The sequence below is a fragment of the Telopea speciosissima genome, chromosome 3 (assembly GCF_018873765.1).
Source record: "Telopea speciosissima isolate NSW1024214 ecotype Mountain lineage chromosome 3, Tspe_v1, whole genome shotgun sequence".
Classification (NCBI taxonomy): domain Eukaryota; kingdom Viridiplantae; phylum Streptophyta; class Magnoliopsida; order Proteales; family Proteaceae; genus Telopea; species Telopea speciosissima.
The window spans coordinates 7,506,952-7,524,928 of NC_057918.1; the positions used below are offsets into that span (position 1 = coordinate 7,506,952).

At 42.2% G+C, this 17,977-nt stretch overlaps 1 protein-coding gene across 3 annotated transcripts in view; it reads left to right on the top strand.

Annotated features, from left to right (window-relative positions):
* LOC122654333 (serine/threonine-protein kinase ATM) overlaps positions 1–17,977 on the top strand; it is a 186,430-nt gene that overhangs the window by 55,875 nt on the left and 112,578 nt on the right. For all 3 annotated transcript variants that reach the window (XM_043848385.1, XM_043848386.1, XM_043848387.1), the window contains exons 18-29: positions 1,004–1,159; positions 1,289–1,378; positions 1,504–1,691; positions 2,903–3,515; positions 3,619–3,687; positions 3,853–4,017; positions 7,963–8,088; positions 8,454–8,581; positions 10,384–10,540; positions 15,325–15,371; positions 15,452–15,515; positions 15,634–15,708. In XM_043848385.1, coding sequence (XP_043704320.1) covers positions 1,004–1,159; positions 1,289–1,378; positions 1,504–1,691; positions 2,903–3,515; positions 3,619–3,687; positions 3,853–4,017; positions 7,963–8,088; positions 8,454–8,581; positions 10,384–10,540; positions 15,325–15,371; positions 15,452–15,515; positions 15,634–15,708 — 1,878 coding nt within the window. The remainder of the gene's footprint in view (positions 1–1,003; positions 1,160–1,288; positions 1,379–1,503; positions 1,692–2,902; positions 3,516–3,618; positions 3,688–3,852; positions 4,018–7,962; positions 8,089–8,453; positions 8,582–10,383; positions 10,541–15,324; positions 15,372–15,451; positions 15,516–15,633; positions 15,709–17,977) is intronic.

Genomic DNA, 17,977 nt, shown 5'->3' on the forward strand with positions numbered 1-17,977 from the left:
CATTGTACACGAATTTGATTAATGAAAAAGCTTTTGTTTTGCTGCCATTGCTGCTGCCCTGTTCTGTTGAGTGTTGCTCCTTGTGAGTGTGCATCCTTGTGGTTCTATCAAGGTGGAAAGGGACTGGTGGAATCCGGTTGACTCCTTACGCCGTGACGGCTGGGAGGATCTTCTTCAATTCGAAGGTGGCTCTATCCTTCACATCTGTTCAAGCTGCTGCCAGTGGAATCTCCAGTAAGTTTGACACCAAATTTCTTCTTCTAACCCCTCCATTCCCTCACTGCATTAAACCCTAAAACCTGCAACCGATTTTGCCCCCAACAGCAGAATTTTACAACCCCTTCAAACCCTAATCTCTTTACATCATTAGGATCCCCTAAACCTGCATATTAAAATCCTATAAGCCCCTTTCCTAAAATCTGCCCCTAAACCCTAGATTTTACAAACAGTCCATTTTCATAAGGCCTCCTACCCGAAACCCTAGATTTCCAATTTCATCCAAATCAATCCAAACCTACACCAATAGACTCCTAAAAACCTGCACATCATTACCAAATAAAACCCTAGCTCGAAACCCTAACCCTAACCCTAATTCTGCCCTAATTAGCCTAAGCTGTCCCAATCGGCCAGCCTTGTTTGGTGAACCTATTACCCTGGTTCCTAGTGGGACTACTCCTACCTAGGACTACATTACCAGCTTGACCAAATGATAGTGTAGAAAGAGGTGATCTGCCATTGCCACATTGCACTTGCTTACAGAACACCTGCTGGACCCACCCATGTAACACCACATGGGTGTTTGTGAAGTGTTATACCTCACTCGAAATAATGAACTGTAGTTTTCCAAGCATGCTTATCATCTATCCGGCTCTCTCTTTTTCATATACTCTCTTTCTCTCTCCATGCATGCATCTGTACATATATGTATATATGCACCATATGTATAATATAGGAATCCGCTTTTGGAATGGAAAATGAAAATTTTGTCCTGAATTTTATGTAGGAATCTTTTGTGTTCAATGAGCGGGTAGTCATGCTGTTGCCAGCTGCTATGTTTTCTCTTTCTACTGGTTGTGTCCCCATTTCTTACTTCTCCAAAGCATTTCTCATAACATACTCTTACACTGATGCCTCTGAAGCTTCAGACGACTGGTTTAAGGTGAGTATTGAAGGTTATCTTGTCTGGTCAACACCTAAGTTCATCTTCCTTGTTAGTTGTTACTCAAGACTATAAACTGAAAAGAAACTGAATTATTGGTAACGTACTGAACTGAAACTATGGTTGTAGATTGAGGAACATGACCAAGAACCGCTGCAAGAAGTTTCTGAGTGTTCTGTGGACGTTTTGGCAGAAATTGAGCTTGGTCCTCGTGTTGAGGTGCTGGAATTTATCCATAGAAGTGTTCTTTTAGTCCAAAATACATTTTTTTTTTTTCTCTTCTTTGACAATCTTATTTTTTGTTTTAGGCTGAATAAAAAAATCTTCTATCTTCTCTTTTTTAGGTTTCTCAATCCCATTGCCAGCACAGTGTGCGTCTTCCTCGGCAGATAACAGATCCACTGCTGCATGAAATGGAAGACTACTTTCTTGTAGATGTAATGGACAAGGATATTGGAAAGATGCCTCTGTCTGATCTCTTCTTTACAACTTCCCTCTTATCTAATTTCATATACTGTTTGATCTTAACAAGGTAGAATTTACGGTCATGTTCACATTTAATTGTATCAAACGCTTTGCGTTGTGCTCTTATTATTGTCAAATTTAGTTAATATGATGTTTTTTTCCTTCGACTATAAGAATATAGAAGAATCAGATTATCAGTGTTGTTTTGATATGCCGTAGGGTGATCAACCTGGGTGTGTTTATCTACTCATTGACTGAATATTTATTTATTTATTTTTTGGGGGGGAAGGGGAGAATACAGCCCCATAAATCAAAGCGCTGAGTCGTTTAATTTTCAAATGTAATTAATTAATTTTTTTTTTTTTTTGCATTAGCAGCAAGGAAATTTATTGGAAGAGAGAAAAGAAAGGGATGATGATGGGTGAAAAAGGCTCAAGAAGAGCCATTGAAGAAAAAAAGTCAAAAACAAGAGGACCAGTTCCTGGAGTTGATCCCATTCGCCAAAAATAAATCCAGTTCCCACCAAGGGCGAAGTGTAAAAGGAAAAAAAAAAAAAACACCCCTAGAAGATGTTCCCTAGAAAACCACCCATGAAGTCCACTCCATTTCCACACTACAACCGCTGATACTAGACCAGCCATCAAGACCTCACTTCTGGCACTGCAAAGGATCATCTGGGGCTTTCTCTATTTCTTTTGCCCCCTTATGCTTCTCTACATACCATATCCCTGATTACTGCTGCAACAATGGGTAATTCTGTAATTGTGCCACAAGATGTCCCAGAGTTGTCTTCCGAAACATGGAAATCAAATGTTACTGGATTTTATGGGATGCCTTAAGATGTAGCCACCTCCTTGCTAATATGATCTCCCTTAGTTTGTTTTTGAGGGAATTGGAACTTGGAAGTATGTTTCTCTGCTCTTAAATGTATATGTCCATTGCTACATTCTGTAGTAGTGTTTTATACCAAAGAATCTCTGTATTGTGGTCATGATTTATTTATTCTTGTAAATATTTCAGAATCTCTGAATTACATTGTTGGTAGATGTCATTAATGCAATGCAGTATTCATGCTTTCAAGTAGTAAGATTTTTTGATGGTTCCAAGTCCAAATTCTAAAACTTTAAGAACATTCCAATAAAGGGGAAAAAAGTGAAAGAAAGAACATGGCCGACTTTGTGATTGTTGGACTGTATTTAGGGCTCACCTTTCACTGTTTTCCTTTTCTGTTTCCCTAAGGTTATGTCTTTTGTTAATCACATGCTTCATTTTCTTCAGGCTAAGAGATGAAAACTCATCCTTTCTTTCCAAGATGTTCCAGAATTTAGTAAAACTACTAGAACATGCTGTCTCTGTTATCGAGCAAAACTGCTCTGATCTTCAACATCATGGTGGTTTGAGCTCTTGGCCCATTCTGGATGGTACAGGCTCTACAGTAGCTTCTCTTCGGAATTTTCTCTGCTGTCCTCTTTTCCATTGGAAAGATCAAAATGCTGTTGATTCTGTGCTTTGTGGATATACTATCCAAGCCACTGAGAAGCTCTTAAGGGCTTTTGCTAAACTGTATGAGGAATACTCTGAATGCTCAAGTAATGTTCAACTGGAGATGGTCATGGGGAACTTATCATCATCCAAAGCTTGCCTACAAAATTCTAATCAATCAGATGGAAGTGAAGTTAAGATTGTAGATATGGAATTGGATGTGAATGACGATTCCAGTGATATGGATCTTTTAGCTTTTGGTGGGAAGGGTGTGTCTGTCATTTCTTCTTATTCTTCTATGAAGTGGAAGTTGGACATGATTTCAGCAATTTCTAGTTTTTTTTCAGTTCTGCCTACTATTACATGGAAAATCATGTTTGATCTCATGAAAAGAGAAAAAGATACAAAGGTACATAACACCCTGTTTATAGTTAAAGTTACAGATTTGCATTGTACATGTTTGCTGACTGTACAGTAAAATCCTTGTTTTGATTGTGGCTTCCTTTGATTAGGTTTGCGACAATATTCTTTGCAGTCTCTGTGAACATTTTTCCTCGTCTTCTTCTGATCTGTTGGACTTGGTACTCTGATCTCCTCTACTATTATGTCAAGAAAGATTTCTTAATATATCCATAAGCTGATAATCACAGTCTTCCTTTTGGTTGCTACTTGTTAGAGAAGGCATATACACATCCTAGTATTCACTATCCACTCTCTCTCTCTAAATAAATTTCCCTCTTTTACAGGTTGCATCTGTGAAAAATGTGGTTGAAATGAGACTGTCTCTTAAACTCTCTTGTGATAGTGTTTTAACAGCTGTGCATGTTTTGCTTGGGATGTTGACATCCTCTGGTTCTGATGGAGAGGAGAAAAGTGTTAATCCATCTGTGCATGGAAGGGAATCTGAACAGGTATGTTCTTGGAAGGGAATCTGTACAGGTATTCAGGTAAACTTCTGCATATTCTTTAGATTTTATAAAAAGGGATGGAAATGTTTCAAAGGAAGTAAAACAAATAAGCGGACAGAGGAACAGTGTAGAGAAGGTGGTGGAGTTCCTTTTTTATTTGGATGAATGAAAAATTTGTTATCAAAAGAATGAGAAGGGGGAAGGGAACAAACAAAACAACAAATGACTGACAATACCCTGCCTTTACAGAGAGAGGGAGGCAAGGGACTACAACAGAGATAGGGGCAAAACCCCAAAAAACCGCAAACAGACTAAATCAGGGAGACTGCTTACAAGAGAGCGCCGAAGCTAACAAAAATCCAACAACAGATAATAAAAAGTCCCAAATCTGGACAATGCGGACCATTTTGAGAGATTGCACTTGAACCAGAAATTATAGATAGCCGCAATAAATGCAGGCTTGCAAAACCAGAACAACAAGACCCGGCAAAAGACATTACCATGATGCCCATTCTCTATTGAATATTCAAAGGTTAAAGCCCTCCTTCGCTGAGGCAGCAGAAGGCTGCTAGAGCTTGAAGTGAGGCTGAGCTTTGTCCTGATCGGATGAGGGAAAAAGACCTCGAGAAAACTAGATGGCCCCCTGAATCATTAGGCAGGGAGGGAAGGAAGCAGCAAGAGCCTCTCAGGGCTGGGCAAGGAAGAGGCCAGGGAGGATAACTTCTTGGGATATGGAGGGGAGCTTATATGAATCCGGCGGTAAAAATGATGGGGGGGGGGGGGGGCGATGGATGATCGATGGCAGGAGGGGGTGAGGGGTTGAATAGTGGGAGGGAGAAGAGCCTGGAGAGAAAGGGTAGGAGACCAGGGGGTGTGGGTGGGTGGTAGATGACCCCTGCTCGGTTAAAGATGAAGGGTCCAAGTGATTCAAATGCGGGACATTAGAGAGAGGAGGGGTTGCATTGGTGGAGGAAGGGGCCCTTTGGTTAGGCATGGGAGGGGAGGAGGCGGAATGGAGGCAACCCCAAGAGGTGAGAAAGGAAGGAGAGTCAGGTGGACCAGAATCCAAGCCCACCATAAAGGAAGGGATGGAGGGAGAGTTAGGTGGATGGGCTCTCAGAAAAGGAGCAGTCTGGGCCAGCCTTGGATGGTGAAGGGACGAGTGAGCTAGGTGGACCAAGTGGAGTGGGCCAGTGGAATTAACAATGGATTGCGGGCTTGAGGAAGAACTTAACACTTGGGGAATATGAAGTGGGCCTTGAAGAGAAGTAAGCCCAACAAGAAAAGGAAGGCCTGGAAACTTCATGAGGGGAAATCATAGGGGGCCCTACCACATGAGAAAGGGTTGGAAGGGGTAAAAGGGGAGGAAGGGTTGGATGGTAGGAAGAGAGGACCATTTTCATGCCTGCGAGGAGAACTTGAATTAGGTTAATCACGGATGCGAGTACCCTGACGGTGATGACTTTTTCTTCGACTGCGACTATGGGAGTGTGACCTGGAGGGGGCAAAGTACTCTGGAGTGGTGAAGATGAAGGGGAAGGGGGATAGATAGTACTTCCATGCAGAATGGGGCTAGGGCACTAGAATCAGATGAAAGAGGTTGGGCTCTTGGCAAAACAACAATGGCAGGGAACTTGGGGGAGCATGATTTGAAATAATGTCTGAACACTTTGTATATTTGACAATGAGGAGAAAGCCAATTGAATCGGACTTCCTTCTTAAAGGAGTATGCTTTGTCATCAGCTACAATGATAGAAGATGGAGGGTCTTCGTTTGTATATACCTCAACACAGATCCTTACAAAGGCCAATCAATCCCTGACTTTAGTTCGACCATCAGAATATAGAGGTTTGCCCATCCCCGATCCAATGATGCTTAGCCCCTCTTCACACCAGAAATGAAGGGGGGAGATCTGGGAGAGTGATGCATAAAGGTATAGAGCTTAGGTCAACTCGATTGAGTTGAAGGTATCTATCCCATTGACAGAGGAAGATCAACTTTCTACCCACTTGCCAAGGACCACCATCAAGGGTGCCCAACTTATCATCTTCCTCCTAGTATTTGAAGATGAAAAAACCATTTTTCATCAGGTAAATTTTGAAAATCCCATGAACTATCCATTGCTTGGATAGATAGCTTGAAATATTGAATGGAGGTCTTAAAAGTGACCAACCTAAGAATTTTGCCATTCTGAAGCTTCCGAAACTAGTAACCCGAAAGGGCACATGGCAACTTTGGAGGTCCCGACCAAGGTTGGAGTAATAAAATGAAGGGGAAAACCCTCCCTAGCAAGCAAAGAAGCAAGGCTGAAGGTGCAAAAACTGAGAGGAGGAATGCATGGCCACCACTTGAATGACAGAGGGGTCCTTGTGACTCCAAATGCGCCCATTTAGGTGATGGGAGTAATTTGAGCAGAATTCCCCAAAGGGAGCTACAAAGGATACAATACTGAAGGCATTCGGCTCTTTAATGCGGGTTTCAATGAGGCAAACAAGAGAGGCATGCAGAGATTTAATGAGGCTACGAAGTTTAGCTTATTTTCTTAGAGAATTGAGGCCCTAGGTGTTCCAAATGAAGAGATGGTTCATTTGGAAGGGGAGGAGTGGATTGAAGTCCCTTCGGAACTGGGCCTAGAAGAGGAAGCATGGCGGGAATGGTTAGGGTTGCCCGTGTGTTTTCATTGGTATTCACAAAGAGGAGGGGAGAGAGAGGTGGGGATAGAGGACTGCCCAGAGAGTTACCAGAGTGAGGGCGGGTATAAGAGATGGCTTGGTAATCGTAAGAGGGAGAGGTGGGTTTGCAGTTGGGTGATTAAAGCTAGGATCTAGACCCAATGGTCTCAGGACCAATAGGGGCGGGAAGGAGTGAGGTAATGGGTGTGCAAGAGTGTAGCGATGGGCTTTAGATGTGGGGCTCATGTTTGGCCGGCCCAAGGAAAGAAGGGTGGGTAATGCAAGGTATAGTTAAGGGCACAAGAACGGGAGACCCATAAAAAGTGGACAGGTTGTGGTATAGAGAGTGGGGGGGGGGGGGGGGCAGGGTAGGGGATGGGTGTGATAGGGTTAGTGGAGAGCCCATTAAGGGAAGGCTCACGAAGAGGTGGAAGGGAAGAAGTCTCGTTGACCATGTCAATGGAGGGACCTACTATCGGGGGAGGGCAAGGCAAAGGTAAAATCGGGGGTAAGTGGGGTTGGATTCCATGCTGGAGACATGCGAGGGAGCAACAGAAGGTTTAAGGGAAGTGCCGACTGAGGACGAAGCAAGGTGGAGGGTTGCAGTTGGCTGAGATGAAGGGGTAGCATAGGTTGAAGCTGGATGAAAAGGACAAGACGGAGGGTAATCTGTCTGGTTGGTGTGAGTAGGGATGACAATGTCTATAAAGACACAGTCATGTTCAGAGGCTTGGCAAGCAAAAGGGTTTTGACTGCTGGGTAATGGAGATTGATGGGCCAACTGTTTGGAGTCTTGTGGAAGGTCGTGGCTTCGAGGGTAGCCACTTTGCTGTTCACGAAGACGGTAGATGTTGCGATTGCGATTATGCTTCCTTCCTCGACTAGGAGAGTGGAGGGAACTCAGAAAGGAAGGGTTAGGAAGGGCAACAAAAGGTGGGGGTGTGGAGGGAAATGATTGGGTGAGAAGAGGGGCAGTGGCGATTGCAGGTGCACGGTTTGCATCAGGAGCAACAAAGATAGTAGCAGCTGTGGCGGTGGGGGTTGCACCTAGAACAGTGTGACAAGGGAGACAGGCAAATGTTGAATGCCCAAATACTTTGCAGATTTCACAGATAGGGGTAGCCAGTAAGATATAGGCCATCTTTTTATGAATATCAAAACTTACTCCTAAAACTAATCCTCTGTGTATCTTGTAGACTTTTCCTTCCATTGAATTTTATGGATTTTCATGTTGGATGAATATTTAAACCAACTCTTCTGATATTGGATATTTCAGAGTTTAATATCTCTTGGAGACTTGGTAAACAAAATTTCCACATTGGATATTCTTGATTGGCCTGGGCGTGTTCAGCTGATTGACTGCATATGCAATTTTATTGTTCTTGATCCTTCAATTGGTCAGGTGATTGTTCTCTACAGCCTTTAGAGATGGTCTTCCTTTTCTTTGTCACTCTCTGTATAGCTTTTTTGTGGATTATAGATGGATGATATCTCACATGGAAGAAGTTACATGCTGGAAAAAAAATGCATCCACTGATGTTTCTCCTTTTATGTGTGTGTGGGTGGGTGGGTCAGTTGGTGTGTGTCATTAGTTGGTAATCGATATAGTACATATTGAAAATTACAAGTAGGGAAATGAGGAAAGCAAACAACATTCCAAGTATGTGTGTATTGTTTATGCACTCTGCATTTCTTCAAATAGGTGATGATTGAAAGCTTCTTGCAATCTATTTATATGTTTATCTACTGTGCTTTACTTCTAAACAGTTGATGATTGAAAAGCTTCTTGTGATGCTTCGAGATCCTGATTATCGAGTTAGGCTTCTTCTGGCTAGACGGGTGGGAGTGCTTTTCCAAACATGGGATGGTCATGATGAGCTTTTTCTTGATATTTGGTGAGCAACTAATATGCACATTTGATAGTCTATCCAAGGTTTAAAGTATCGGTATCAGGTGTCATATCGGAAGGGTGATTTTAAGAGACGTATCGTATCATATTGAAGAGACGCAAGATACACATGGAAATGTTTAGGATACATGCAAAATACAATTTTGAAGCATAAAACACTATAAATAAGTAATATGTAAAATATAGTTTATAAGAGATGTATCAAGTGTATCGATCAGTATCAACCATACTGGTTCACGTATCGACCCTATACAGTTGATATTTTTTTAAGGTATTGTATCATGCCGTATCGTATCGGTGCCCTAAAACTAAGATACGTATCGGCTAGTAACGGTGGATACGTTAAGAGACTTAAAACCTTGAGTCTATCTCATCACTTTACTGTCACATGAATCCTCTACTTAATGGGTGATCTAACATCTGAACTATGGACTCCCTGATGGTATGCTTCAAATTTGTGCTCATATTATATGATCCTTTACCACACCAGATAAAGTTCCTGTATAGTGCTTGATGCCTGATGGGTTCCTAATCACCAAACTATTAATGACCAGGAAACCAAAATAACCAGGACCACAGGGCAGGATAATAAACCAGAAAAGAGGGAATCTCAAATACTTGTTTAGTCACCGAACTATTAATGACAAGGAAACCAAAATAACCATTTTCAAGTGTGGTGGACTGAATCAAAGAATGTTTGGTTGTGTTTCTAGTTATAGTTCTATGACTGATTTTTGGTTGCAGAGTTTCCTATATTTGCAATTAAGGACAGCATATATATTTATTTGTTTAAACTTAAGGGCCCACCTGCTCAAATTTCTTATAATCCTTCCCTTATTTTATAGTTTATTTTCAGAAAGCCCATTCTCTTCAAGAATAGTTATTTAATCCCCCAGATTTAGTTCATACTTTTTAAGGGTCCAGAACTTCAACGTAATTACATAATGGCCACTGGTTTTGTATTGCCTGTTGGATAGCTTCTTTTGGATGGATTTCCATTTAAAATTTAAATATTGGGTAATTTCTTGAAATTAAAAGTACATGATAGGGAAAGTATTGGATTTAATGGGTTAGACGTAAGATAATTGGTTGGAATTTTTATATATTGTCAGGCTTGCATGGATCTATGACTCTGGTGAATTACAGAAATGTTTGATAAGTCTTGATTTTTTTAATATTTTCTTCTAATTCGGAAATAAAAACAAGTATCATTAGTGTTTGATTGTTCCCAATCCTTTAAATATTTATGTATTGTTTGGACATTAAAAAAATTTGCATAGATATGGATTTTTTTTGTTTTTTTTTTAAAAAAAAATCTTAATATATCTGAAAATAATAAAAAAGTTGTCAGTAAACATGTTTATTATTGGTGTGCAAAGTGAACTTGTGATGCCATTGTGAAAAGAATTTGAATCCTCTTGACTTATGGCAACATGTTTTAATGATCATATAGCATTATTTATTGCCTATTCAATGTGTATTATGCTTAAAAACTCTAGCTTTACATGTATCTGTGTGTATCTTAAGAATATCCTACGTCTCTTAGCGTCTCTCCAATACGTCTCCGAGAGTTCTCTCAAAATCACCTTTATAATGTGCTCCCTATACCGATACTTTCAATGTTGTTTCCACTTTTTAATGTGGATATGTATGCTGTGCAGCTGTAAAACTTATATTTTGAATTCTCATTTTGCTACACTTTCTTTTGCTGCCTCCATCTAAGAATCTTGTTTGTCTGTAAACTTCTCTCTCTCTCTCTCTCTCTCTTTTTTTTTTTTTCATTTCCAGTTCCAACTTTGGTATGAAGTTGGTTATGTCCTTCCAAGAGAAACTCGTCATGGAGTCAGAAGTATTAGCTGCTGGTCCTCAGCCGTCTCCAGTGTGGGAAACTGTCATTGTTACTCTAGCACATCTTGCATTTTACAGTGAGAAAATAGAGTTGCAGGTATTTAAATTTCCATTGAAAATTTAGTTATTCTTTTGATTGTGAAGGAAGGAAGGATTGGGAATGAAACTTCAAGGCTGGCAACTTCAGTAGAATATGAGAATTGGAACTAAGTGGTTGCTCAAATTAAAATGATCCCTCAAGCTTTTAGAAGTTAATTATGAATTCCTTTTAGTATGTTTCCTAAAATCTTTTCTTATGTAGCTTGTTGAGTCAATCAATATTTTTTGTTACTGAAAGGTAGTGGTTTGCTTTGAGGCATTTGTTTTATTATCATTCTTATTTGAATGAAGTTTTCCATTTTTATTTTTCACAAGATCTCCTTGGGTTTCAATGAAGTTGCCGTTATATTTATATGTTTCAGTTTCAGTTTTTTGGTTTTATACCACTCTAATGGTGTATTCCAATGCTTTTCTATGTTATTAGGGACAGAATTGGTTACTTCAGCTTATTTTGTTTTACTTCCTGAATTTCAATTCAGTGATATCTCTTGTGTGACAATGTGGTTTGTGGGTAAACTTTTTAGGAAAGCTTTCTAAATCTAGATGAAACAGAAGAACATTAGTTTTTACAAATTCAAACCCAAAATGGTACTTTGACTTTGGACCCTAGGTTGGTAGTCTACTACATACATGAGGTCTACCTTAGGCTATTCCACACCATATTTAGAACACATAATTAAAGTAGAGGTGTAAAACAACTTAAATAAGCAGTAGGAAGGATGGTTTGATGGTTTGTTAATAATTGTTAGAAACTTGGAAAGAGAGATTACACAAATACAAGTGTAACTGTGTAACAAGTCCTACCATTGGGGGTGAGATTTGACAAAAAAAAGCATAAATTATGTGTTTTATCTTCACAACAGACTGAGAGAGGCCAGACAAAGCGAGATTTCGATGGTCGAAATCTTGCCGAGAGGGTGTATTTAAGTCACTTAAAGTTTTTCTTGTTCGATCGAGTTGAACTAAGGCCGAGATAATTCACGAGAGCTCGGCGAGATATCGAGATCTCGACCTAGATATTGTATTATTTCTGTATTGCATTTGATCTTGTGTCGAGTCCCGGCGAAATTGAGATATTATTGAGATCTTGGCGAGATCTCACTGAGATCTTGTACCATGTCGCTGACTTACTATCATAGTACAACATCATAGGTAGTGTTACTGGCACACTCAAATCCTGTAGGAGACCCTGCAGCCACAACAACTCACAAATACCTTGTGCTATAGCCCTAAACTCACCTCCGGGACTAGATCAAGCAACAACAGCTTGTTTCTTACTTCTCCAGGTAATATGGTTTCCGCCCACAAACATGCAGTAACTAGATGTAGATCTGTGGTCATTAGGATACCCTGCCCAATCGGGCAATCGGCATTAGTGAAGGCCTCAATATGAAAATGATTATGAGGAGAGAACAAGCACCTTTCCTTGGAGCAAACTTCAAGTAACGAAGAATTCGAAAGACAACATTCAAATGAGTAGAATAAGGATTATGCATATATTTGCTGACTAGACTCATGACACAGGCAATGTCAGGCCAAGTGTGCAAGAGATATTTCAGTCTCCCAACCAACCTCTGATATCTGCCTTTGTCTGCTTGTTCACTGTCCTTGCTCTTGAGATGAGCATTGGCTGCAAGAGTATCTATAGGGCGACATCCTAACATGCTTGTCTCAGAGATGAGATCAACAGTTTACTTTCTTTGAGAGAGAAAGATTCCTTTGGTGGAGTGGGCAACTTCGTTGCCAACGAAGTAGTGTAATTTCCCAAGATCTTTATTCTCGAATTTTTTACCCAAGTAAGCCTTCAACCGGGTTATTTTATCAGGATCACTGCCAGTAACCGCAATATCGTCATCAACATATACGATAAGAACTGTGATCTTGTCACCCGAACGTTTGATAAATAGTGTGTGATCAGCATTTGAGTGTAACCTACTGACACCATGGCTTTCACCCCTCCCTTCTTTGAGTTGTTCATGTCTATTTATTGGGTTTTTTTTTTGGAAACCAAGGTGGTCTTGGTTCTTAGTATGCCTAAAGAAATCTGTCCAAAGATCCTCAACCCTGGGGGTAAGTAAGTCAACCTTCTTTCCAACCTCCAAAGACACTTGTTTAAAATTGGAACCCAAAGGCAACCTTTTTTTTGGGTGAATAAGAAATTCATTACCAAAGAGAAAAAAAATTTACATGGCCCCAAGAGGGGAGCAACAAAACAAAAAACAGAGACCAGCCCTTAAAGATTAGGGGCTGGATCGAACAACATTACAGAAGTGAGGCCCCAGGAATCAACAATGCACCTGTTCCTAGGGGAGTCAATACAAGAAGATGGAGGAGCAGAGGCTAATTTGGCCTTAATTTCAAACAAAATGAAATCCCAAATCTGCTGAAAGGAGCAGGAGTTGGAGGTCCATTTCCTGATATTACGCTCCATCCAGATATGATTAAGCGAAGCACAAAAAGCAAGCTTCCCGACAGTGTCATAGATAGAAGAGCCTGCAAAAGTCATATCGATCCATAGCCATTCGCGGGAGAAAGGCAAGATTGTGCGCTGGGCAGGCCAGCATTTGAGCAGAACTCCTTTCCATATTGCTTTGGCAGTTGGGCACTCGAAGAAAAGATGGTCGATGTCTTCCACATTGTTCCAACAAAGGCAGCAGGAAGGAGGGACTTGGATGTGACGATGCCGAAGGAAGGCCTGGGTTGGAAGACATTTGGAGAAGACCCTCCAAGCGGTGAAGCAATGCCTAGGGATATGATGCTTGAACCAAACAAGCTTCCTCCAAGGAACAAGGGGACCCTTGAGGCGAATATCAACCCAAGCAGATTTGGAGGAGAAGGAACTGGAGTTGCTAGCTTTCCACAAAACACAGTCATCCCTGCTAGAGAGCCTACAGGGAATGGAGGCCAGCTCATACCAAATTTGAGTAAGGTCTTGGGAGGCGGTGGGAGGAGGAGACCAGCCAGCTGGGCCTAAAATATCAGCAACCAAGGAGAGTCTGTGGAGACCGAAGGCATAAATGGTGCGAGGAGATATCAGGTTGATGAGGATCCCCTTAGGGTGCCAGTGGTCGAGCCAGAGATAAGTAGAGAGCCCATCTCCAATCTGAGTTCTGATGCTGTGGAGAACCAAGTGACGGGAATCCAAGATCTTGCGCCAAACCCAAGAAGAGTCAGAGGAGGCTGAGGCTGACCAGATGGAATCCTGATGGAGAAGGTTCGAGTAGACCCAATCGACCCAGATGCTCTTCTGTTTGGAGACAATTTTCCAGATGAGCTTGATGATCCCTGCAGAATTGGTCTCTTTGATTCTTTTAATACCCAGGCCACCTTCTTTTTTTGGAAGACAGACGGCTGCCCAGCTTAGAGGGTGGAGGAATCTAGAGGACTCCTTACCCTTCCAAAGAAAGGAGGCAAAGAGAGTTTCCAAGGACTTGATAGTAGCTTGGGGGAGACCAAAGATGCCAGACCAGTAGATATAAGAAGCTTCCAGAACTGAGCGAATAAGCACCAGCCTGCCTGCATAGGAGAGAAGTTTGCCTTTCCATAACTGAAGCCTTTTGCGAATAAGATCGAGCATCGGGGTGCAGTGATGAGCCGTAAGCCTGGAGGGGATAAGGGGAAGACCCAGATACTTGACAGGGAGATGACCCTCAAGGAAACCTGATCTCTGGAGGAAAGCCAGCTTGAGAGAGTCAGAAACTCCTGCTAAGAAAATCTGAGACTTTGCAGGATTGAGGCGGAGGCCAGACATCTAATAGAAGTGCTGAAGACAGAGTAAGGAGGCATCAAGGGAAACCAGAGACGCCTTGGAGAAAATCATCAGGTCAACAGCGAAAGCCAGATGAGTAAGCTTGAGACCTTTATACTGAGGCAAAGAGGGGATGAGCCGCAAATCCGTGGGAATTTGGATTTTCCTGGAAAAAACTTCCCAAGCCAAAGTGAACAGGTAAGGAGAAAGGGGACAGCCCTGCCGAATACCCACCCTGGCTTCAAAGAACCCCGCTGGACTGCCATTGATCAAGACCGAGAATCTAGGAGAGGTGATGCAAGCTTGAATCCAGTTGACAAATATCGCAGGAAATCCCATCTTGGCCATCACTTGAGCAATGAAATCCCATCTGAGCGAGTCGAAAGCCTTATGAAGATCAATTTTCAAGAGAATAGAGGGCGCATGATTTTTCCTTTCAAACCCTTTGACAATGTCGTGGAAAAGGAGAATGTTGTCTGAGATGCTTCTCCCAGGGATGAAGGCTGATTGGTTGTCGCTAACAAGGTGACCCACTACACTCTTGAGTCTTTGAGCAAGATGAAAATTATAAGTGGTACCTATCTGGTCAAATATCCTCCACCTGGTTTAATATTTTTCTCTCTTTGGAGTGTGACTTTTTCTGCTTATTTGGAATTGGTCTCTACAGTACATGGAAGAACTTAATTAACGAATGAGATAATCTTTTCTGCTATGATTTGACGTGGAATCCTCTTCCTGTGTTTGTTAATATGCGGTGATGGGATTACTCTCTACATGGAAAAAATGATCAATGTACTAAGGAAAGTTATGGGGATTGGTTGTTTATCTTTCTCATTTGCCAAGAAATTTGAGTTTCCAAATTCTTAGGCTAGTGGATAATGGAGGTGTGCGGGGAATGCTATTTTCTAGAGTTTTACTTTCTTATATACCCTCGTACACTAACAAATTGTTAGGAAGAATATCATTTTCTTTATACTTATGGTTGTGTTATCAATTTCTTATGGAATTCTCTGCTTTGCATTTTGAAAATGCAGGCCGTTTTTATGATATGTGTGCTTGCTGCTATTGATCCTTGTCTGAGGTATGGCTTCTTGCAGAACTTATTCATCTAGTTCTTGTTTCATGGTGATTCTTGTTTTACTTTGCAACAATTTTCTTCAGGGAATTGGTCTATGCAGTACTTGATAGTCTATCAAGACGTCTCCGGTACACAACAAGGTTCAAGGTAATGAATATTGCTTCTCTATCGTTGTTATATTTATCTAAAAATGATAATATCATACCTCTGTAAATTCACGTGCTTTCATTTCTCATTATATTTAATGTTTCTGAATTTTCTACAGTACTTGGAGGAAATTATGGGGTCTATTCTCTTTTGTTGGGTCAATTGCAATGTGAGCTTACTTGCACTTCTTGAGGTAAGATTTTCATTCTCTCTCAGTATGGAGGATTGAAAAAAATAAAAAGGAAAAAGGAATACAAATTCTTAAAGTAATTTACAACCCCCTAGGGTGCCGGGTCTCCCTCCTTCCCCACTCTCAAGCTTATGTAGTTATAAAGTTAGGCACAATGTGGACCTACTTTTGGTCAATGATTGGGGTTTGACTTGAAGCTTGTTAATGGTTCAGATTTTTGTTGTCTTGTTTGTGTTATTTTACTGCTTCATTCTCTACATGTTGAAGGGTACCAAATCTTTTTTTTTGATGAATAACTATATTACCTTACCCCAGGAGGGGGCAGGGAGAAAAAAGGGGGGAGGGGGATGTACAAAGAAGGAGGGAAGGGGGGGGGGAGAAAAGAGCTAGCAACCCAGCCTACGCAGAGGAGGGGGAACGCAGAATAGACAAATCCAGACCCCAGGAGACAACAATATGCCTGTTCCTAGGGGAATCCAAAGCCTGATCAAGACGGCCGCATCTGATCTTAGAAGAAACGTCAAAGGAGATGGCTTTCCAAGTCAGATCAAAAGATCGAGAGTGAACGATCCTGGTAATTCCAGAAACATGAACATTAGAAAACCACCCAAAACAATTTGATATCATTACGACTCTTGGAATGCAACCAGATTGAAACAGAATAGCATAAAAGGGGGCAGCATTTCCTAAAATAGGCAGATCAGGATATGGGAAAGGGATCATTTTGGAAAAAAACCTGAATGATCATGGTCTCCCTGTTCCCCCGCCGGCCCTCCTGGCTGGTCTGAGTGGCCGTGCTTCCGGCTGCATCTCTTTCTGAGATGTCGTCTCCCTCTCCCAACCCTGCTTCTTCTCCTCCTCCCTCACCTGACCCCATCTCCCCTGCCCACCAGCTCCCCTCTGCTACTACCTGGGCCTCTATCCTCAATGATGGCTCTGTTCCTTCATCCGATGGCCTTCCTCTCCATTTTGTCCCTCCTGCCATGGATGGCTCGACCAAGGTAGCTGTTTGCTCTGACGTTGTTCTGGAGTACGAAGTCAAGCTTTGGGAAAATAGCCTGGTAGGTAATTTCCTTGGCTCGCGACCACCATTCCACATTGTCAAAGCTTCTCTCTCCAAGCAGTGGTGACCTCAAGGATCCCTGGATGTTTCTCTGCTGGACAATGGGTTCTTCCTGTTCAATTTTTCCTCTGCATCTGACAAGCTTCGAGCCTTAGAAGGGGTCCCTGGCTGATTGGTAAGAAACCAATATTTCTCCGGCAATGGCATCCCCATCTGCAACTCCGGCGACTGGACCTTACTTCGATCCCCCTTTGGATTACCTTGCACTCGCAGTGCCGCTTTACATTATCGGTGCATCGATGGACTCGACTCTCGTGATCTGTCTTGGGTAAACCTTTATTCTCAGATGTTAGGACCAGGCGCAAAGACTGCCTGGCTTATGCAAGGCTCTGTGTGGAAGTCTCAGCGCAAGATGTGCTCCCCTCCTTCATCAAGGTCAGTGAAGGCGACGACTACTCCTTCGAGCAAGAAATCCATTACGATTGGAAGCCTCCCCAATGCTCAGTTTGTAAAACGTTTGGACACGACTCCAAGCTTTGCTCCCCTCCCTCGGTCGAGCCCTCTGTTGTCGGAGCCTCATCGTCTACAGATGTTCAACCTTCATCAATGATTGCCGGCGAGATGCTTCCTCCCCATCAAAGCTCTCTCCACCACCGTCAAAGATCTCGGGGTAGAAGAAGATACAGATCCAACCACCGGAACTCGAAAGCTCCGGCGACGCAGGCGATTGGCAGAATTGAGCCTATCGGGGGTTCCCAGCAGGCTGCTCTGACTCAGAACAGATTCAGCCTTTTGGCTGACGATGACGACTCTGAGACCCTTGATTGCCCCGAAAAGATCTCTTTTGATGTTCTCCCTCGCAGTAGATCCAGGATGTCGGAAACCCCAGCAGCAGACCCCCCCTTTTCTAGCTCTCTCGCTGACTCTTACACCACGACTGAAGCTCTGCCCTCGCTGCTCCCCTTGGGAAGTCTCCATCTGCCTCCCTTTACTTCTGCGTTGATTTCTTGGGCCTCGTCCATCCAAGGCCTTTTAGAGATAAATGCCACGTCAGGGTTCTTGCCTTCGTCTTCTCTGGGTCCCACTGTTGATGAGGGAATTTCAAAAGTAGCCCCTCCTGTCTCGGCCCATATTTCCCTAGCTCTTCGGTTCTTGGGCCAGCCAAAACATTACCCCATCTCTTAACCCATTATGTTATCGGGTCGGGCA